Below are 22,942 nucleotides of genomic sequence, written 5' to 3'. Positions count from 1 at the left end.
TCTGTACATGATTCTGACTCCTTGTGGCAGGTGTTTACCCATAAGATGGAGGATAGCAGAAATTAAAATGGAGAACAGGGTAGGAGCAATGACACAGCCCTGCTTGACTCCAGTGCTCTAACTGAGACCTGGATCACACCAGAAAACACTAACATACCCGCAGCTCTGTCAGATTTGTACTCTTTTTCTCACACTCCCAGAGCTGGGAGGCAAGGTGGTGGTACTGGCCTGCTAATCTCCCCGAAATGGAAATGCTCTCTTGTTTCCATTACACAATTTTATCCGCCCTCTTTTGAATTTCATGCTGTTACTGTCTCTTATTCAGTCAAACTCACCATTGTGGTTGTGTACCGCCCACCAGGCCCCCTTGGTGAGTTTCTGGAGGAGCTTGACACACTTGTCTCGCACTTGCCTGTTGATAACTCGGCACTTATCCTTCTCAGTGACTTCAACATCCACTCTGACAAGCTAGATCCTCTTCTCTCTTTCCTCTCCTCCTTTGACCTTCGCCTCTCACCCTCTCCTCCTACCCACAAGGCCGGCAACCAGCTGGACCTTATCTTTACTAGACACTGTCCTATTCCAATCTCTCTGTTATTCCCCTCCAGCTCTCTGACCACTATTTCATATCCTACTCTCTCTCCCTCTCTTCTTCCCCTCAGCCCCTCCCCCTACCAACATGGTTTCCACCCGTAGACACCTCCGCTCTCTCTCCGTCACTGATCTTTCTTCCTCTGTTACCTCTATCCTCCCTACACCTGAATCTTTCTCTGTCCTACCCCCTGACACTGCTACTGATCTTCTTCTCTCTACCTTGTCCTCTTCTCTGGACAATCTCTGTCCCCTCACCTTCAGGCCTGCACGCCGAACTCCACATGCCTGCCCAACTCAACACACATTGACAGACGGAGCCTAAGAGTGGCAGAGCGCAAATAGAGAAAAGGCAAACACCCAGAGGACCTTCTCAACTTCCAGTCTCTTCTTTCCACTTTCTACTCCTCCCTTTCTGCTGCTAAAGTTGCCTTCTATCGCTCTAAAATCCTATCCTCTGCCTCTAATCCTAATAAACTCTTTGAAACCTCTACACTTCTTCAACCCCCACCTCCTCCTCCTGCTTCCTCCCTTCTCCCTGATGACTTCGCTAACTTCTTTGAAAAGAAGATAAACGACATCAGATCCTCCTTTTCTCACCACCTGGTTAGCGCTCCTTGCACTAGCCCACCCGCTGCACCCTCCCTCACCTCTCCACATCCCACCTCGCTCCCCTCTCCCCTGACTAGGTCCTCAACCTCATCACATCTAGTCGCCCCACCACATGCTCCCTTGATCCAGTCCCGTCCCCTCTTCTTCAGTCTATAGCACCTGAACTTCTTCCCTTTCTAACCCACCTCATTAACACTTCCCTCCAGGCAGGATGCTTTCCATCTGCCTTCAAGACTGCTAGAGTCACGCACCTTCTCAAGAAGCCATCACTTAACCCCTCTACTACAGACCGGTTTCCCTTCTACCCTTTCTATCCAAAACTCTCAAACTTGCTGTCTTTAACCAACTTTCTTTGTACCTCCACCAGAACAACCTCCTGGACCCCAACCTGTCTGGGTTCAAGGTGGGTCACTCGGCAGAGACAGCTCACCTTGCGGTGACAGAATCGCTGCACTCTGTGAGAGCAAACTCTCTCTCTTCTGTCCTGATACTCCTGGACCTGTCAGCTGCGTTCGACACAGTGAACCACCAGATCCTCCTCTACTGTCGAGGGGCTGGGTGTCACAGGCTCTGCACTCTCAATGTTTGCATCCTACCTGATGGGTCACTCCTACCAGGTGACATGGAGAGGATCTGTGTCAGAGCCTCGCAGACTGACTACAGGTGTTCTACAAGGTTCGGTTCTGGGTCCTCTCCTTTTCTCCTTGTACACAACATCCCTGGGTTCTGTTATTCACTCGCATGACTTCTCTTACCATTGTTATGCTGATGACACCCAGCTGATCTTGTCCTTTCCTCCCTCTTGACACACAAGTAGAGACACGCATTGCTGCATGCTTGACTGACATCTCGGCGTGGATGGCGACACACCACCTGAAGCTCAATCTGGACAAGACAGAGCTGATGTTCCTCACAAGGAAAGGTTGCCCGCACCGTGACCTGGCCATCACCATTGACAACACCGTGGTGACGCCAACTCAGCCTGCGAGGAATCTGTGTGTGATCCTGGACGACCAACTGTTGTTTGCTGCAAACATTGCATCGGTTGCTTGCTTCTGCAGATTTCTCCTCTATAACATCAGGAGGATTTGCCCATTCCTCACCGACGAGACAGCACAGGTGCTCATCCAGGCTCTGGTCATCTCCTGGCTGGACTACGGCAACTCCCTCCATGCTGGCACCCCAGCGTCAGCCATCAGACCTCTGGAGCTTGTTCAGAAAGCTGCAGCTCGTCTGGTGTTCAACCGCCCTAAGTTCTCCCACACAACTCCCCTTCTCATGTCCCTACACTGGCTCCCAGTAGCTGCTCGCATCCAGTTTAAGACTCTGGTGCTACTCTACAGGGCAGTGAAAGCAACAGCTCCTTCCTATCTCCAGGCCATGGTCAAGCCCTTCGCCCCTGCCCAACCACTTCGCTCTGCTGCCTCGGGACACCTGGTTGCCCCGTTGCTCAGAGGCCCCTGCTGCTGATCGATCAGGTCACAGCTGTTTTCTGTCCTGGCCCCACAGTGGTAGAATGAACTCCCCACTGATGTCGGAACAGTGGAGTAGCTGCCCATCTTTTGGCACAGGTTGAAAACTCACCACTTCAAGAACTACTACCCTGTTACTTGTTCTTAGCACTTATTGTATTCACTCATTTAAGAAAAAAATCTCTTTCTTGTGCTTTTACTTTAGCACTGATGTTGCTCTTAGATCCTTGTTTAGAGAGAAGATGCACTTATGACCTGTGATGACTAGTAGTTCTCCTGATTTCCTACATTAAATGCACTTATTGTAAGTCGCTTTGGATAAAAGCGTTGGCTAAATGACTGTAATGTAATGTAATATCATGTATTGTTTTCATGTCCCTGCAGCTCTGGACCAGAACAGTGAGTGGGAACATGTTGATGCACTCTACTCAGCTTGATTGCATTTCACTGTGTGCTGCGTTGACTGTGATAACGAAGTGTTAAGCACATTTATATTTCTCTAAATGTCCGTTTCCATCGCATTTCAGTCAACACAATGCATTGGTCATACCAACATGAAATGCCATCGCGGGGGGGGGGGACTTGTTAGAGTAGCAAAGGAGGGAGCACAAGTTCTGATTTTTTTTTTTATTAGTCTCCTTTTTTTTGGAAGCTTGAATGATTTTGTCGAGTTTTTTATAAGCTGAAAGTCTTTAAATGTCTTTGCAAAACTGAAGAAAAAGACGCTGCTTCTGCAACAGACAGTCATGCTTGTCAAAGTTGAGTGGCCATTAGAGAGCACCAGATTGGTCAGGGGAATCAGATTTGACCAACATCTGCTGGAATACAAAAGTTGCTAATGGTCACATTTCCATTTGGACGCACAGCATTTAGCCTCAACCAGTTAATCAGTTCAGCTAAAGTAATCTGATTACATCCATCCATCCAGTATCCAAACCAGTTCAGCTAAAGTAATCTGATTACATCCGTCCATCCAGTATCCAAACCGCTTCGCCTATTGGAATGTGACTACGTTGCTGTCCAAATGAACAACAAACTTGTGGAAAACCAACTGACCATCTTTTCAGAGGGTACCTGCTGAAGTGAGCTCTGTTAATATTAAGTTATGAATCACATTCACTTGGTTACATATGGGCCAACTCATGTTTGAAAATAGCACAGCCAGCCATTACACAAATAATACAACTAAAAGGTTTTCAGGTTAAAGACAGTGTGAAATGGCATTCACAGTGTATCTTCTGTAATGTGACGGAGTCACAATAAGTAGAAAAAAACAACTGAGGTTTGACAAGTTTTTGGATAGGTAAATGGGCTGCATTTACATAGTACTTTTTTTTTTCAAAGCACTGTACCCACACACTCATACCTATGACGGGATCAGCCGTGCAAGGTAACAACCAGCTCATCAGGAGCAGGTGTGGATTAAGGGTCTTCCTTGGGGACATATTGACATCTTTGCAAGGAGGAGCCGAGGCTCGAACCAACAACCTGCAGTACCTCCTGAGCCACTCAGTGGCCCTTCATTTGCCAAGTGCAGGGTGCCCAATATGACTGAGGAAATACACCATGTGACTAGCCAGTCATTATAACTCTCTCTTTCTCTCTCCCTCTCAATTCAATTCAGTTCGCTTTATTGGTATGACAAATTGTTCATCTGTGTTGCCAAAGCTTTTGATACATTAAAATGTATGTAATACATTTTTTTCTCTCGCTGTCTCTCACTCTCTCGCTTGCTCTCTCTTTCACGCTCTCTTGCTCTCTCTCTCTCTCTCTCTCTCTCTCTCTCTCTCATTTCAATTCAATTCAGTTCACTTTATTGGCATGACAAATTGTTCATCTGTGTTGCCAAAGCTTTTGGTACATTAAACTGTATGTAATACATTTTTCTTTCTCTTGCTCTCTCTCTCTCTTTCTCTCTCTCTTTGTCACTCTCTCGCTCTCACTCTTGCTCTCTCACTCTCCGTCTTTCTCTCTCGCTGTCACTCTCTCTCGCTCTCTCTCGCTCTCTCATGTTATGTGTATGCAGGGTACAGAACACAGTGTGACTGTAGCCAGTCATTATAACAGTCTTCAGGAGACTGGTTTGGCCGCTCGGAGTCAGAGCCGAATCTTCTACATGAGGAACTTTAACAACTGGCTGAAGAGCGTCCTGATAGGTGAGACAGCTCAAATAGTAGAGAACGTTGGGATGACGCTGCTGTTGGGTCTTGGCTCTTACTACTGTACCCTTACTGACTTAGAAAGCTTTATTACCTGTGTGTGTTACTGTGTTTTTCATGTACCTGTTTCTGACATCTGTTGCACTTGGGGTGATAATATCTGTGGAAATGTAAATCTACTTTCTACCTTGGTTCTTGTATTCCCTGCCTTCTGATGAGCTACGACACACTTGTACTAAATGCAGTTGTCGTGCAGTCTTGGTAATGATATGACTATGAAGTGCTCTCTGGTGCGAGCTGTATCGCTCTGATTTGTTGCTGACTTTGTGGTATGTTGTGTTGGACAGAAGTGTCTGCTTCATGAGTAAATGTAATGATTAGAGAGGCATGTCCGTTAGAAAAGCTTTTATAGGGCTGTTCATTTAACTTGTGCTCATAGAGCTGTTTGTTAAGTTTGATAATCAAGCTGTTCATTAAATCTTCATCACAGTGTTGTTCACATAATGGCTGTACCCAGAGGATGTGGACAGGCTGTAGGAATGTTATCTGACCAGCTGACAGGTTGATGATGTGTTGCATTTTAGGGGTAATCCTGGAGAAGGTGAGAGAGACGCAGAGGGAGGTGGCTGTGTTGGACCTGGGCTGTGGGAAGGGAGGGGATCTCCTCAAGTGGAGGAAAGGAGGCATCAGACATCTGGTCTGTGCAGGTAAAACTCCTGTCATTATTTTGTTATTGTTACAGACAAAACACATTTTGTCTTGCATACAGTGGTTGGCCTCAGATATTGCTGCCGCTGTAATAAATGATTATTTTGTTTCTGCCATCCGCAGATATCGCTGCAGTGTCAGTGGAACAATGTCAAAGTCGCTACAGTGAGATGAGGAGGAGGAGTCGCCCAAGTGACAGAATCTTCACCGCCCAGTTCATCACGGCCGACTGCACCAAGGTACACCTGCTAAATTAACTCTTAAAACTATATTGGACTAGTCGACCCACTAAATAATCTGTTAAACCTATATAAACTAAGGGCCCTTTTACACCTACCTCGTTTGGTCCAGACTTTCAGACTTTTCAGTTTGCTCTGGACCAGAATTTCAGGTGTGAAACCTCCCCAGGACCACGGTCCAGACCAAACACCAGAACCTTGGTCCGACGAATAGAAGTGGTCTCGGTGTGGATCAAGCTGAACCATGGTTCGGTTTGCTTCTAGTGTGGAAAAATTTTTTGGATGGTTCAGACCAATTACAGGCAAGCTATCGTCACAGCCGGAAAAATTAGCCACGGTAGCACATGGAGACAGGAGGAGAACAAGTTTTGAATTGCAATATGGTGCAACGATGTTATATAAAGTCAACTGAAAACTCATATTGGGCTTGAAGTTAGTACTGCTGGAAGTAATGTTATAATAGTAATAAGATTATATAGTAAAAATAATGTTATTGGGGCGTCCGGGTAGCGTGGTGGTCTATTCCATTGCCTACCAACATGGGGATCGCCAGATCGAATCCCCGTGACGCCTCCGGCTTGGTCGGGTGTCCCTGCAGACACAATTGGCCTTGTCTACGGGTGGGAAGCCAGATGTGGGTATGTGTCCTGGTCGCTGCACTAGCACCGCCTCTGGTCAGTCGGGGCGCCTGTTCGGGGGGGGGGGGACTGGGGGGAATAGCGTGATCCTCCCATGTGTTACATCTCCCTGGTGCAACTCCTCACTGTCAAGTGAAAAGAAGCGGCTGGTGACTCCACATGTATCAGAGGAGGCATGTGGTAGTCTCTGTAGCCCTCCCTGGATCGGCAGAGCGTGTGGAGCAGTGACCGGGACAGCTCGGAAGAGTGGAGTAATTGGCCGCATACAATTGGGGAGAAAAGGGGGGGGGGGGATAAAATTTAAAAAAAAAAATGTTATTATAGTAGTAGTAGTAATGTTATTATAGTGGCAACAAAATGATTCTGTTCATTCATTTTTTCTCCATTAATTCAAATGGTGATAGAAGGCTACCCGCCGAATTGACACATGCCGACATCAGACACATGTACGTCTACAAACCAGTCAATGTCAAGTATGGGGAGACACAACCCACGTAGGTGATGATGAAAGGATGTAGGTTATTTATTGCGCTCGCATAATTGCAATGTGCATGGATTAAAGTGCTCCGTCGCTATGACGGATTTCGGTCAGTTGGATTCCAGAGGCTATGTATGAGGCCATGTATGAGGGCCATGTATGAGGCCATGTGTGAGTCCATGTATGAGGGCCATGTGTGAGTCCATGTATGAGGCCATGTGTGAGTCCATGTGTGAGGGCCATGTGTGAGGGCCATGTGTGAGACCATGTGTGAGGCCATGTGTGAGACCATGTATGAGACCATGTATGAGGCCATTTATGAGGCCATGTATGAAGCCATGTGTGAGACCATGTATGAGACCATGTATGAGGCCATTTATGAGGCCATGTATGAAGCCATGTGTGAGACCATGTATGAGACCATGTATGAGGGCCATGTGTGAGTCCATGTATGAGGCCATGTATGAGGCCATGTGTGAGTCCATGTGTGAGGGCCATGTGTGAGGGCCATGTGTGAGGCCATGTATGAGGGCCATGTATGAGACCATGTGTGAGGCCATGTGTGAGACCATGTATGAGACCATTTATGAGGCCATGTATGAAGCCATGTGTGAGACCATGTATGAGACCATGTATGAGGCCATTTATGAGGCCATGTATGAAGCCATGTGTGAGACCATGTATGAAGCCATGTGTGAGTCCATGTATGAGGCCATGTATGAGGCCATGTGTGAGGGCCATGTGTGAGGGCCATGTGTGAGGGCCATGTGTGAGGCCATGTATGAGGGCCATGTATGAGACCATGTGTGAGGCCATGTGTGAGACCATGTATGAGACCATGTATGAGGCCATTTATGAGGCCATGTATGAAGCCATGTGTGAGACCATGTATGAGGCCATGTATGAGACCAGTGCAGGGTTTACAAATGGCCTTTTCAGACACAGTGCAACATAAGCTGCGCTCGCAGCGGGGTTTAGTGCAGATCTGACTCGGTGTTTGGGGAAGTTGTGGAGGACAGAGCAAAATAGGTGGCATTTTCAAAACTTCTAGAAGGACAAGTTCATAATGACCTTTATTTTCTTTTTATCGTTCAGTTTTATTTTATGTTATTCATATTATTATATGTTTTGCTTAATTTTATAATATCTTTTCCTCCATTTTGCTTTCCGTGCCTGGCTGTCTGCCTCGTTTCTATTGGCTGCGCGGATATTCGCCGCAGCATGCTGCGACTTAAGGCGCAGCACAAACTTGGGGCATGCTGTGCCCACGCTTGGTACAGCACAGTGAGAAGCTGTGGTGGTGCAGATCAAGCCATTGGAAATATTGGGTTTCAGAATGCAGTGGTGCCGTTGACGTCTTGTGTCTGAAAGCCCACTGAGCACATAAACCACATGACCGGAAAACACTGTGCTGAGGGTTGTCTATGCCCTGAGAAGAAAGATATCGTATTGGCCCTAATATAAGACAATATTTTTTTCTGAAACTTTGATTTAAACAACCAAGACGGTAATTTTGACCGTTTTGGATTTTCAAAGTTTAATAACTTTGAGGGGAAAAAAAAGATACAGACCTGCCGTTCCCTGAATGCTCCCGAAATTGCATATATTTGCATTAAAATTAGTTTGAGATCAGTTGAACAAAAAAGTTATGATAACATCTACTTAAAACGACCACGAGCCGTCAAAATGACCACACGTGATGGTGTGCGTCTTGTCAGTATTTATGACGTGTGTTGGTCGCATCATTTCCTTCATGAACTTCGTCGCTCTGTCCTACAAACACAAGCATTCTCCAGTGCAGAGAAATAGTCTAAACTTGATGTTTGATCATGTCCAACATGTGTGGTTACAGACACACCATGACTACCACTGAGGCATTGCAGTATTTACAGGCGTTGGACAGCGGCCATTGTAAATTGTTTGTAAAATAGTATTCTTGTGAGGTTTCTTCCTATTTTTTCTCCCTGTTAAAGTTTTTTTAGGGAGTTGTTCCTTATCCAGTGAGAGGGTGTAAGGATAGGATGTTGTGTTGCTGTAAAGCCCACTGAGGCACATTTGTAATTTGTGATATTGGGCTACACAAATAAAATTGACTTGACTTCTTCTTCAAGGCCTCCTTGTTAGCGAGGGTTGCCAGCACCATCAGGATGACATGCTTGCCAAACAAGTCTCCTCCAGTTCTGTCTGTCCGGAGCTGCTCTTGTTGCCTCTGGTATTTTCAGACGAAGCCGTTCTCTGATGTCGTCATCATACTGCCTTTTTGGTCAGCCTGTCGTGCGCTTTGCTGGTGTTGTTCCCAAAATTGCTGTCTTCGTTAATTTAAAATAGCATTAAAATTAAAATTGTTAAAATGTTAATTTTGGTGTCAGTAAGTTTCTTAGCAGACATACTAACATATCGTCACCTTCTTAAAATAATGGCCTAAGTCATATTTTCAAGTTTTTCAAAAAACAGAATAAACTGAAACTGCAACAAAATTTGTCAGTTTATTCTGGCGGGGAAGGAGCCCGAGCTGGTGCGAAAGGTGGAGCGGTGCCATCTAGACATAGAATAAACTGAAACTGAAACAAAATTTGTCAGTTTATTCTGTTTTTTGAAAAACTTGAAAATATGACTTAGGCCATTATTTTAAGAAGGTGACGATATGTAATGCATTAATATCTCAGTTGTCTATTTCTCTTGACAGAATATAGAGTTTTAACACCGGCCATCAGTTTGACTGCCCATGGTGGTTTAGGAGTGAAATCCTTCTGGTTCTAGTGTTAGGACAGGAGGCTAGTGAGGAACAGTGTCTGTAGCCTCGTTGACAGGTAGTGAAGAGAATTCATTATGAGGAGGCATGGAAGCTAAGACCTCATTGGAGAGCTGGGTCGGTGTAAGGGACTGGAAGTTTCGGCAGAAGGAGACCCTTTGTGGAGGAACGTGAGGATGTTGCAGTTAGGAGGTGGTGAATTGAATAAAGAAGTGGTCTGACGGATGTAGAGGGGTGACAGTCAGATCTGCTGTGGAGCAGTTCCGAGTCAAGATGAGATCAAGAGTATGTCCCGCTTTGTGTGTGGGAGCGGGGGAGACATGTCTGCGGTCAAAGGAGGACAGAAGAGACAGGAAGTCAGTCAGATTAGCAAGTGCTTGGGTAAATTCTGTTTTATTTACAGCCGATTGGCAATTCCGTAAGCCAAAACTGAAGGAGGAGTGAGTAGAGGAGGCTTTCCTGAGTCAACAGAGGTTCTCAGGGTTGCATTGTCTGAGATGGATGCTATTTTTTTTTGGGGTGAGGCAGGTCACGAAAAAATTGTAGAAAAGGGAATTACCAGTCAGTGTCCTTGCTCGGTGGACTCGCAGGTCAATGAGGTCTTTACCCAGTGAGGGCTGACACACAAGGATTGACAGTTTGGCTGATGCTACAGCGCAGCTCTGTGTTTAAATACCAGGAAGTACCACAGCTGAACCCGCCCCTGTCTGATTTTCATAACAAAGGAAGCAATAGAGGGCGGTACCTGCATCTGCTGACCCAGCTCTTGAAGCTCAGAGAGGGAAACTAGCAAGTGCTCAGCCCAGCAAAGCCTGATGACTCGAGTCCGAATCAAAACTCAAAGCAAGTTTTAAATCACTTACCAACCGACTGCAGTGTCCTATGTTGAAGATCAGCGCTTGTCCTGCTGGGTGTAGTTCAGTCTCTCTGATAAGCTGACTCCAGAAGATGCTGAGAAACAGCTTCCAGATGGTTTGTGCTTCCAGTTTCCTGGCTGCAGCCTTGGTGCAGGACAAAGTGTTATTTCATGTTAAACTGAATGTTGTCAGATGTTTCACCCAGGGTGTGAATTCAGCTTTTTTCTCCACCAACCGTTGTGGCAGATAGAGGAACATTTCAGCCTGCCAGATCAGAATTTTGACCTGCCACTTCTGAGGAAAACATAAAAATCCCAACATGGGCTATAACATCATTTTCAATATCGAGTGATAATGAATTCCAGTCTGAAGTGCATCAGCTGTGCTGCCGTCTCCATCAGATGTGGTTTGAAAACAGAACGTGCCATGTCGCCTGTCTTGTTCAGTACTCAGGAGAATGGGTGGACCCACATACACCTGAACACATCAGCATGTGTAGACGTGTGGTCACTTACTTAAGCTCACCCCCAAAAGGAGCAGTGGGCCCTTCGATGTAGTAACAGCAAACACATTTGTGGCATGTATGTGAAGATTTAATACCAACTCACTGCGACGAGACTGTGTTAGACCTAAATGATATGAAGGTTTAACTGTAGACCCTGTCCCCCAACTCCTCTAACCCCTGACCAGGAACTTCTGTCAGCCAAGCTGGAGGATCCAGAGCAGCTGTTTGACGTGTGCAGCTGCCAGTTTGTCTACCACTACTCGTTTGAGAGCCAGAAACAAGCAGAGACGATGCTGAGGAACGCCTGTGAGAGGCTGCGGCCTGGAGGTTTCTTCATAGGAACCACCCCCGACGCCTACGAACTGGTGTAAGTCCTCCTGTGTGGGTGTGTATGTATGTGTGTATATAGGCATGTGTGCATGTGTGTATGTGCGTGCATGTATATGAGTGTGTGTGTGTGTGTGTGTGTGCATGCATGTATATAGGAGTGTGTGTGTGTGTGTATGTGTGTCTGCATGTATATAGGAGTGTGTGTGTGTGTGTGTGTGTGTGTCTGCATGTATATAGGAGTGTGTGTTAGTGTGTGTGTGTCTGCATGTATATAGGAATGCGTGTGCGTGTGTATATTGTAGTGTGTGTGCGTGTATATGAGTGTGTGTGCGCGCGTGCGCACGCATGTATATTGTGTGTGTGTGCATGTATATAGGAGTGTGTGTGTGTGTGTGTATGTGTGTCTGCATGTATATAGGAGTGTGTGTGTGTGTGTGTCTGCATGTATATAGGAGTGTGTTAGTGTGTGTGTGTCTGCATGTATATAGGAATGCGTGTGCGTGTGTATATTGTAGTGTGTGTGCGTGTATATGAGTGTGTGCGCGCGTGTGCACGCATGTATATTGTGTGTGTGTGCATGTATATAGGAGCGTGTGTGTGTGTGTGTGTGTGTGTGTGCGTGCGTGCGTGTACATTGTAATGTGTGTGAGATGTACAAACCCCAATTCCAATGAAGTTGGGACGTTGTGTAAAACGTGAATAAAAACAGAACACAGTGATTTGCAAATCCTTTTCCACCTATATTCAACTGAATACACTACAAAGAAAAGATATTTAATGTTCAAACTGAAATATTCACTCATCTTGAATGTGATGCCTGCAACACGTTCCAAAGAAGCTGGGACAGGGGCAACAACAGACTGGTAAAGTTGAGGAATGCTCTAAAAACACCTGTCTGGAACATTCCACAGGTGAACAGGTTACCTGGAAACAGGGGAGTGTCATGATTGGGTATAAAAGGAGCATCCCCGAAGGGCTCAGTCGTTCACAAGCAAGGATGGGGTGAGGTTCACCACTTTGTGAACAGCTGTGTGAGCAAATAGTCCCAACAGTTTAAGAACAATGTTTCTCAACGTACAATTGCAAGGAATTTAGGGGTTTCATCATCTCCAGTCCATAATATCATCACAAGATTCAGAGAATCCGGAGAAATCTCTGCACGTAAGCGGCAAGGCCGAAAACCAACACTGAATGCCTGTGACCTTCGACCCCTCAGGTGGCACTGCATTAAAAACCAACATCATTCTGTAAAGGATATGACCACGTGGGCTCAGGAGCACTTGGGAAAACCATCGTCAGTTAACACAGTTGGTCGCTACATCTACAAGTGCAAGTTAAAACTACCATGCAAAGCCAAAGCCAGATATCAACACCACCCAGAAACACCGCCGGCTTCTCTGGCCCGACCTCATCTGAGATGGACTGACGCAAAGTGGACAAGTGTGCTGTGGTCTGACGAGTCCACATCTCACATTGTTTTGGAAATCATGGATGTTGTGTCCTCCGGGCTAAAGAGGAAAAGGACCATCCAGACTGTTATCAGCGCAGAGTCCAAAAGCCAGCATCTGTGATGGTGTGGGGGTGTGTTAGGGCCCATGGCATCATGGGTAGCTTGCAAATCTGTGAAGGCACCATTAATGCTGAAAGGTACATACAGGTTTTGGAGCGACATGTGCTGCCATCCAAGTGACGTCTTTTTCAGGGACGTCCCAGCTTATTTCAGCAAGACAATGCCAAGCCACATTCTGCACGTGTCCCACTAGCGGGGCTTCGTAGTAAAAGAGTGCGGGTAGTAGACTGGCCTGCCTGCAGTCCAGACCTGTCTCCCATTGAACATGTGTGGCGTATTATGAAGCGCACAATACGACAACGGAGACCCCGGACTGCTGAGCAACTGAAGTCGTACATCAAGCAAGAATGGGAAAGAATTCCTCCTACAAAGCTTCAACAATTAGTGTCCTCAGTTCCCAGACGCTTATTAAGTGTTGTTAAAAGGAAAGGTGATGTGGTGAACAGTGGTGAACATGCCCCTGTCCCAGCTTCTTTGGAACGTGTTGCAGGCATCACATTCACAATGAGTGAATATTTGCAAAAAAACAATAAAGTTTATCAGTTTGAACATTAAATATCTTGTCTTTGTAGTGTATTCAATTGAATTGAGGTCGAAAAGGATTTGCAAATCATTGTGTTCTGTTTTTATTCACGTTTTACACAACGTCCCAACTTCATTGGGATCGGGGTTTGTATTATAATAATAATAATAGTCATTACATTTGTATATCGGCATTTCTCATGACTATTCCATTTGCTTTTAGGGTACATGTATCAAATACTTTTTCTACTAATTTAGTTTTGGGAATACGTTTTAGAAATAGACTCATGGGGGGGCATCTGAGTAGTGTCGCGGTCTATTCCGTTGCCTACCAACACGGGGATCACTGTTTTCAACTCCCCGTGTTGCCTCCGGCTTGGTCGGGCACCCCTATAGACACAATTGGCCATGTCTGCGGGTGGGAAGCCGGATGTGGATGAGTGTTCTGGTCACTGCACTAGCGCCTCCTCTGGTCGGTCGGGGCGCCTGTTCGGGGGGGAGGGGGAACCGGAGGGAATAGCGTGATCCTCCCACGTGCTACGTCTCCCTGGGGAAACTCCTCACTGTCAGGTGAAAAGAAGTGGCTGGTGACTCCACATGTATCGGAGGAGACGTGATAGTCTGCAGCCCTCCCCGGATCAGCAGAGGGGGTGGAGCAGCGACCGGGACGGCTCGGAAGAGTGGGGTAATTGGTTGGATACAGTCGGGGAGAAAGAGGGGGAAAACGTCCAAAAAAAAAGAAAGAAATAGACTTACAACAGTACACAGGCAGCATCAACCTTTAGAAATGGATTAGCTGGAGATGAGATGGCATGTGCCTGCATCACTGCAGATCTTATTTTCTCCTCCCACTCATGTGGGAGGCACGTGATGGTACCCAGTTTATTTTTAATGTTAGGCACCAGGTACATATGAGGATTAATGTCTACTCGCTTCTCTCCTCTTGTCCTACTCCTCTATCTTTCCTTCTCTCATTTCTTGCTTTCTCTTCTTTTCATCTTCCCCTTCCTCTCCTTGTCTTATCCTCGCTCTCTTTTCTCTTGTCTCCTCCCTCTGCTTCTCCATCCTTTCCTTTCTCCTCTTATCAGTAAGCGTGTGGAGGCATCAGACTCGCTGTCCTTTGGGAACGAGGTGTTCAATGTGACCTTTCAGGAGAAAGGTTCATATCCGTTGTTTGGCTGTCAGTACCACTTCACCTTGGAGGGCGTGGTCAATGTTCCCGAGTTCCTGGTCTACTTCCCCCTCTTTGAGGAGTAAGAAGCTACAAACTCTTAACTAATGTTATTACCGTCTATAATCATTCTAAATATATTTTGTTTGGCTTCATGACGAGGATTAACTTTACTCCTTGCTTTTCATGTAGTGGAGTTAAAATTATTAGTTATAAGCCATGCTAGTGATTAGAGTTGGGACTGATCTGATCCACTATCGGTATCAGGTGCCGATACCGATGTAATTCACTCATCAGATATTGGACTGACGTTACCGATCCATGACTGATCCAGATTCCATAGTCTGATGAGTTTATGAGTTATAAATATGCAATAATGCAATTTTAAACCCATAGCCAAAATGGTATATGTTTTGAGTGTGGGACGTGGAAAAGAATCACTTTGCTTGCCCGCATAGAGAGGGGGAAGTGGAGAATGCAGAAGCCGCCGACCAGGCAGCTGAAGTGGCGAAGGCGAAGTAGCGAGAAGGCGTCGCAGGAGTAACAAGGCCGATGGCTGCAGGGAAACAAGTGAAACCCCATAAAATGTAAACTGGTGTCTCCTAAACTCCACAGTTTAAATGGACTGTGTTTATACAGCGCTTTTCTAGTCTATCGACCATGCAAAGCCCTTTATGCCTCGCATCACACACATATTCACACTCTGATGGCGGACGCTTCCATGCAAAGCACCAACCTGCTCATCAGGAGCAGTTAGGTGTCCAGTGTTTTGCTCAAGGACACTTCAACACACTCTCTGGAGGAGCTGGGGATTGTACCAGTGACCTTCCAATTACTCGTTTGACCTGCTCTACCTCCTAAGCCATGCCGCCCCATAATTCCCCATGATAGTAATTTGGGAAAAGAAAAAATGGCCGTAGATGATGTCTAAACTGTATCAGAGGCACCCAGTGTGCGTGGAGTTGGTGGCACTGCTGCGTGCGTAACCTCCCCGGCAGCTGTTGAAGCCGAGCCTGGAGAGGAGGCGCAGAGTGATGGGGAGGAGGTGGGGTGTGGCGGATCTGCCTGTCACCGAGAACCAGGAGAAGGAGGATGACGATGAAATAGAGTACGATTGTGAATCAGAAGGCGTGGTAACAGATACCCAGCGACCAGCCAGTGAAGTGTACACTTTGGAGGAAGTCAGTGGTTTTTCTGGATGAAACTTGGCAACTCTGTCAAAGTAATTGATTATTTTCTGGACACACAACCCTCCCCATTTATCTGGGCTCGGAACCAGCACCAAGAATGCACTGGCTTGTGCGTCCTCAGAGACGGGGTTTTTCTGGGCACAACCACGTTTCTCAAAACTGTCACAGCACTACAAACACTTTCAGGGTCTGACTTATTTGATGGAAAAGCGATATCATTTAAGAGAGCACGTCACCGCCTTAAGAAAACAAGAACCTGTTCGCTAGAAAGGAAGGACGCTAAAAGACAAACCTAACAAACAACTGTAATGAATAACAAGGTGTTATTTTCTTTCTGTCCCATGTTTGTTTTTATCAGTCATCTTCTCCTTTTGCGTTCGTTAAGTTTTGGGTCTTTGAGTATTAGTGGAAGGAGAGCGAGGCGGATGAGAGCAGTACTTTCTGATTTTTGTACTCAAACATTTAGATATCATTTGTCTTCAGGAAACACACACACATGGGAGGGGAATGGATCTGCACTACAGATTTCACGCTGGACAGAACAAGTGAAGAGCCACATTTACAATCTCCTGTCACTTTATCCAGGTTATCGTCACAATTTGGTTTAATGGATGCTTGGAGAATAAAAAGTCCAACAGCAGACAGTACACGTGACTGAAGGTTTCAGGGTGTAACCTGGTGTTAAGGTGTCTGGTGATACACACAGCGTCAGACACCTTAACACCAGGTTAGTCAGCAACCACACGTTTTCAGTTGGTTTTACAGAGCACCACTTAGTCAGTGCTATTTTGTCTTTCACTAACAACTAAAATATAAATCTTTCTGGCATTTTAATGGGAAATGACTGAAGGATATGTCTTTGTAAAAATATTGAATTATTTGGAAAAGATAAAAAGCACACTTTTACTCTTAGTTAATTAACACATTGAAGGGATTTGTCATAGCAATTTACATGCCTACACTTGTTCATATGTGAAGCCTACTTAGTGTAACTTCTGCCCCAGGTATGCCCCTAACTCCACCCACTGCATAATTTGGAAGAGTGCTAAAAAGTGGTCATGGGCTGAGAGGGAGGAGGGGAGGGGCATGGATGTTTGAGGCAGGAGCATGGGCAGGAGGGATTGCAGGCACTAATCAAGAGGGTCTCGCCAAATGCACAGTGGACAGACTGTCATACACAGAGGAGCGCAAGCATCAAGACAGATTAGCCTTGACCTAAACCAGGTTTTGACGGATGTTGTTAGCGTGGTCTGTTTCACCAAAACAAGACCCCTGAGATTGCGGCTGTTCTCTGAACATTGTGAGGAGATGGGAACTGAACATTCAGCTGTGTTGTTTCACAGTGAGACTACATGGCTGTCACGAGGTAAAGTGTTGCCGCGAGTCTTTGAGCTCAGAGAGGAAATTCGGGTGTTTCTGGAGGAGGAGCGTATGCATGAAATTGCAAGCAAGTTTAGTGATGAACAATTTCTGATGAAGCTGGCCTGTCTTGGAGATATATTTGGAAAGCTGAATGAATTAAATCTTCACCTTCAAGGCAGAGACAAGCACCTTCCTCACCTGGCAGACAACATCAGTGCATTCACTCGAAAGCTTGAGATGTGGGGCAGGCAACTTGATCAAGGAAATACTGATTTCTTTGAGAATCTGAGTGAATTTGTTGAAACCAGTGATTCTGGGGCCACCACTGTGATTTCATGTCTTATGAAGCACATCTCTTCCCTGAGAGGATTCTTTCAAAAATACTTCCCAAACAGCAGTCCTCAGTATGACTGGGGGACAGATCCAGTCAGTGCAGCAGCTCTGCTGAAGAGGACCAGTTCATGGAGAGGACATCTGACTCCACCCTGAGGCAGAGCTTTACAGTTCAGACACTGAGTGAGTTCTGGCTTGGTGTGGAGAGGGAGGATCCACACATGGTACAGAGGGCTGTGGGCATTCTGCGTCCCTTCGCCACATCCTATCTCTGTGGGCTTTTCTGCCGTTGCCTCACTTAAAACCAAGTACAGATCTAAGCTCAACATGGAGCATGACTTGAGAGTGGTGGTATCAAGCCTGCAACCCCGTTTTGAAAAGATGTGCAGTGCAAAACAGGCTCACTGCAGCACTAATGCAGTGATAAGACTTGAGCGCTCACAAATTGACTTGCTCATCGTTCTACCCAAATATCTGCATTTGTTCTTTTTTTGCACAGATTGAACTTTATTGTTCTAGTAAAGTGGTTTTTAATTTTTTTGTTTTTGTGTTTTTGAAAAAGCACACAGGCTGACAGAGCAGTCTAGTGACACACGTCACAAAAAGAGGTTTGATAAAGTTGAAGTGGAACTTGAGTTTGTTATTTACACAACCGAAATTAGTGAAAGGAATGTTCATGATGTTGATGTGATTTAAATAAAGTTAAACTCGGCCCATCTCGTCACCATTCTGTTGGGGCGGGGGGCATGAAAATGTTTCTTCCTCCAACAGGGGGCATGACAGGAAATGTTTGAGAACCACTGGTCTCTACCGTTATTCTCCTGTGCTTTTATATGTACTGTGATAAGGGCGTGCTTGTAAAGAGCTTGCTCTCAGTGGCCCTCCCTGTTTGAATAAAGGAGACATACAACTAAACTTCCTTGGGTGACAGAGAGGAAACTTTTACTGACTGATGTTCAACACATGAAACCATGAGTATTTATTTACTACGGTGTTGTACAAATGAGCTCATATGTTTTGTAATCAGACTGATCTCTACTGTTCATGTTATCAGCTATATATCTGTGTGTGTGTGTGTGTGTGTGTGTGTGTGTGTGTGTGTGACAGGATGGCTAAGCGCTACAACATGCAGCTAGTGTTTAAGAAACGGTTCTCTGAGTTCTTTGACGAACACGTAAGGAAGGAGGAACATCGAGGTCTGATGATGAAGATGATGGCTCTGGAGGTATGTTCACTTATAGCTGAAGGTATGATCCACATCAAAAACCTGACTGATTCAATTAGAGTTCACATTTTGTAATGGTCCATTTTTCCTTAGATCATTGACATTTTTTGTACTTGAATCAGGTATGTCTGAAGTAATTTAGTCTAAATCCTGATCAGAACCAAAGACGAGCTTTCATTGTGTTGTCAACTCATCATTGTAGGGGATTAAGAGTGATAGGAGATATTGTATTGTCACTCTACATGCATATTTTCTGAATTTAACCCGTTATTGTCAGTGTTTAATACTTGTCACTAATATGTAATATCAGCATTTCTATCTTTGATTGAGGATGGCACCGTACTGTGGTGACTTGCTACGAGCTACTCTCGTTTTGTTGTTTTTCGTGTTATATCCTGCTTTCGTTGCACAAAACGCATCTTGCACAATTACCTAAAATCGCCAGACTCTATGGGACATAAGACTAGACGTCCCAATGGCTGGAAGCTGTGGAACTTGCCGAGAGAGGTTACCTACAACAAACATGTACCAGCCCAGCTGCAGCACAGCAGAGACTGTCCTGTAGCCAGCAGAGACTGTCAAAGTCGCTTAGATGAGTGATGAAATGTTTCTCCCACTAAATTTTGTGTCCAGATGAACTGATTCAACTTTCTGGGACATAGCAGAGACTGTATTTCCTGAGGCATCTCAAGAGTTTTCGTATGAGTACCGAAACTCTTATGGCAGTACCTGGAGAGTGTGTTGACAGGCTGTATCACAATGTGGTTCGGACACCTGACTGCTCAGGACTACAGACTGCTGCAAAGAACTAAAGACAGCAGCAAAAATCATTGACATGAAACTACCACAGCCTGATAATATTTACACCACTCGCTGCAAAAGGAAAGGCCAAAACGTCATTAAGGACACCAACCACCCGCTCATGTTCTGTTTTCACTCCTAGAAAACACTACCGGAGCATCAGATCACGCACCACCCGTCTCAGTGACGGTTTCTTTCCACAGGCAGTCAGGCTGCTGCACAGCCGATACACCCATATGCACCTTACAGTGTTGTGTTATGGTGTACTGTATCATATTGTGTACATGATGTGATATATTCTCTGCACCAGTACACTTTCTCTCCTTTTCTATAGTCCATCTTGTGTATATATCTGAAGGTTAAGTACGCTGTGAGAGCCATGAAACCAGTCACATTCATGTGTTCAAACTTGGCCAATAAATCCAATTCTGATTGTGATGTATGAAGTCACTGTGTACATGGTCTAGGATTTCTTTCCAGGACGGTGTGTCCTTGTGTATCTTTTTTTTTTTTTCGGGGGGCGGGGGGAGGGGATAGCATGTCCTCATTTTCTTTCTCCTCGTGTCCCTTGTGTTAAGGCAGAGAGCCAGGGCACAAAATTGTCATTGTATTCTAAATACATATGACAATAAAGTTTAACTTTTACCATTAATTAACAGCAGTTACTATAATGTGTGTGCAGACTTCCTGTTCTGACGCTGAGTCTGTTGTAACCATGTTGTTTCAGCCGTATCTGTGTGACCAGAGGAGTCCGCTGGCTGCCGTCGCTGATGGTGAATACCAACACGCCCAGGAACACACCCAGAAACCCGGAGTACACCTACCTCTGGTAGGAAGACAGGGTCACCAGGTCCACAGCAAGGGGCTGTTTGATGTGGGCTGATTTGATCAGATCTGACGGGTCTAGTCTGGTCTGGCCCAGTCTGGTTCTATTGTCTGGTCTGTTCTGGTCCAGTCTGGTTTTATCTCGTCTGGCCTGGTCTCATACAGTCTGGTCTGGTCTGGTTTTGTTTGACTGACTTTGTATCTTCTCTCTCTAGGGCACCCTGAGCCGGTCTGAGTGGGAAGCTACCAGTAAGTCTGTCTCCACATGTGTCTTCATGTCTATCGCTGGTATAGTGGATACAAAAAGTCTACACACCCCTGTAAACATGGCAGGTTTTTGTGATGTAAAAAAAAAAAAAGGAAATGAAACCAAGAGAAATCATGTTGGAACATTTTCCTTTTTTTTTTTTTAAATTGCAACCTATAAAGTAAAGTCAAAAATAATCCAAGATTTTAGGGGGAAAGTAAAAATGCAAAATGTAGAATAAGCTGGTTGTGTAAGTGTGCACACCCCTAATCTAACACTTTGTTGAAATATCTTTTGATTGTATTGCCGCACTCAGTCTTTTTGGGTAAGAATCTATCAGCTTGACACATCTTGACAGTATTTTGGCAGTATTTTTCCAGTCTTGCAAAAATGTTCTCAACCCGTCATAGCGCTTTTCTAATACTCAAAGTTGCTTTACAATAAACAGGGTGAAACAAGACGACAGATAAACATAACACAGACATACAGGGGTGGATGGGAAGCGGGGCTACGAGAGGGAGAAGCAGCAGCCACACACGACACCAGCAGTACTCTCCAACTTGGACAGATACAAAAGGGAGCGCTCAGTCCCCCGCCTGCCCCAGACCAGGGGTGGACGAGAGGACGGGGGCACGAGAAGGCAATGGAGAAAAGGTGTGTCTTGAGACGGGATTGGAAGAGTGGGAGGGATTCTGAGTCTCTAATGATTTGGGGGAGTGAGTTCCAGAGCCTGGGAGCTGCCCTGGAGAAGGCTCGGTCACCAAAGCCGCGAAGGTTGGATCTGGGGGTACAGAGAAGGGAGGCTGAGGTGGATCTGAGGGACCGAGAGGGTTGGTAGGGGGAGAGGAGGTCGAGGAGGTCGGTGAGGTATGGTAGAGCCAGTTTGTGAAGGGCTTTATGAGTAAGAACCAGGATTTTGTAATTGATCCGGTGGGAGATGGGTAGCCAGTGGAGGTCTTTTAGGACTGGGGTGATGTGGTGCCAGGATTTGGTGAAAGTTAAAAGTCGAGCGGATGCGTTCTGGATCAATTGGAGTCTCTTGATAGAGCTGGCACTGATGCCATAGAGGAGTGAGTTGCAGTAATCAAGGCGGGAGGAGATGAAGGCATGAATCAGTATCTCAGCAGCAGGGTGTGTGAGAGAGGATCTTATTTTCGCAATGTTGCGAAGGTGGTAGAAGGAGGATTTGACCATTTGGTGGATATGTGGCTCAAGGGAGAGGGTGGGATCAAGGATAACACCAAGGTTGTGGGCCTGGGAGGAAGTGGAGAGAGTAGTGCCATCGATGGTGAGTGCAAGGTTGTTGATTTGGCTGAGAGTGGACTTGAAGAGGAGTTCAGTTTTGTCACTGTTGAGTTTGAGAAGGTTTTGCTGCATCCAGACTTTTTTTTTTTTAATTTATTTCTGATTTTTCCCTTTTTTCTCCCAATTTAGTGGCCAATTGATCCCTATTTTAATTCAAACACCCACCCTCGTATTGCATGCGTTCGCCAACTGCATCTCTCCGGCCGGCAGTCTCGAAGGAAAGCGCCTCCCCACTTTCGTTGCAAGGCGAATCCAAGCCGAACCACTGTTTTTCCGACACACACAGAGACGCATTCACATGACGAACACAAGCCGACTCCGCCCCCCTCCCGAAGACAGCGTTGCCAATGATTGCTGCTTCCTCGAGTCCGGCCATAGTCGGATCTGACGAGACCGGGGCGCGAACCCCAGTCCCCAGTGGGCAACTGCATCGACACCAAGCCGATGCTTAGACCGCTACGCCACCGCGGACCGCATCCAGACTTTTTGAGAGAGGGGTGGATTGTGAGGGGATTTGGTGCTGAGGTATATCTGGGTGTCATCAGCATTACAGTGGAAGTCCAAGTTGATATGGCAGAGAATCTGACCAAGAGGGAGGATGCAGATGATGAAAAGGGGTGGGCCGAGTACAGAACCTTGGGGAACACCTTGTGTGACTGTGGATGGAACAGAGGAATGGTTGTGAAGCGAGATGAAGTGTGACCTGTTGGAGAGGTAGGACTGGAGCCAGCTGAGTACGGTACTTTCAATACCGACATCTTTCAATCTGGTGAGCAGGATGTTGTGGCTCACAGTATCGAAGGCTGCACTCAGGTCAAGGAGGATGAGGCTGTTAAGGGCTCCAGTATCAGCAGAGGTGAGGAGTTCATTAAGTACTTTAAGGAGTGCAGTTTCAGTGCTGTTGAGTGGGCGAAAACCGGACTGGAGGGTTCAAGTAGGTTGTTGGAGTGTAGGTAGGTTTGGAGTTGTGTGGCGACAATGCGTTCCAGGGTTTTTGAAAGGAAGGGGAGGTTGGAGATTGACCGGTAGTGGTTGAGGCAGGATGGATCA

General features: G+C 46.0%; 1 protein-coding gene across 2 annotated transcripts in view; it reads left to right on the top strand.

The window, feature by feature from the left end:
* rnmt (RNA (guanine-7-) methyltransferase) overlaps positions 1-22,942 on the top strand; it is a 42,712-nt gene that overhangs the window by 11,956 nt on the left and 7,814 nt on the right. For both annotated transcript variants that reach the window (XM_056298553.1, XM_056298552.1), the window contains exons 3-10: positions 4,702-4,831; positions 5,419-5,541; positions 5,666-5,781; positions 11,197-11,378; positions 14,522-14,686; positions 18,597-18,714; positions 20,243-20,344; positions 20,556-20,589. In XM_056298553.1, the coding sequence (XP_056154528.1) occupies positions 4,702-4,831; positions 5,419-5,541; positions 5,666-5,781; positions 11,197-11,378; positions 14,522-14,686; positions 18,597-18,714; positions 20,243-20,344; positions 20,556-20,589 (970 nt within the window). The remainder of the gene's footprint in view (positions 1-4,701; positions 4,832-5,418; positions 5,542-5,665; positions 5,782-11,196; positions 11,379-14,521; positions 14,687-18,596; positions 18,715-20,242; positions 20,345-20,555; positions 20,590-22,942) is intronic.

The sequence above is a fragment of the Lampris incognitus genome, chromosome 18, assembly GCF_029633865.1.
Source record: "Lampris incognitus isolate fLamInc1 chromosome 18, fLamInc1.hap2, whole genome shotgun sequence".
Classification (NCBI taxonomy): Eukaryota; Metazoa; Chordata; class Actinopteri; order Lampriformes; family Lampridae; genus Lampris; species Lampris incognitus.
The sequence above is the reverse complement of the archived record's forward strand: the minus strand, read 5'-3'. Positions and strand labels throughout refer to the sequence as shown.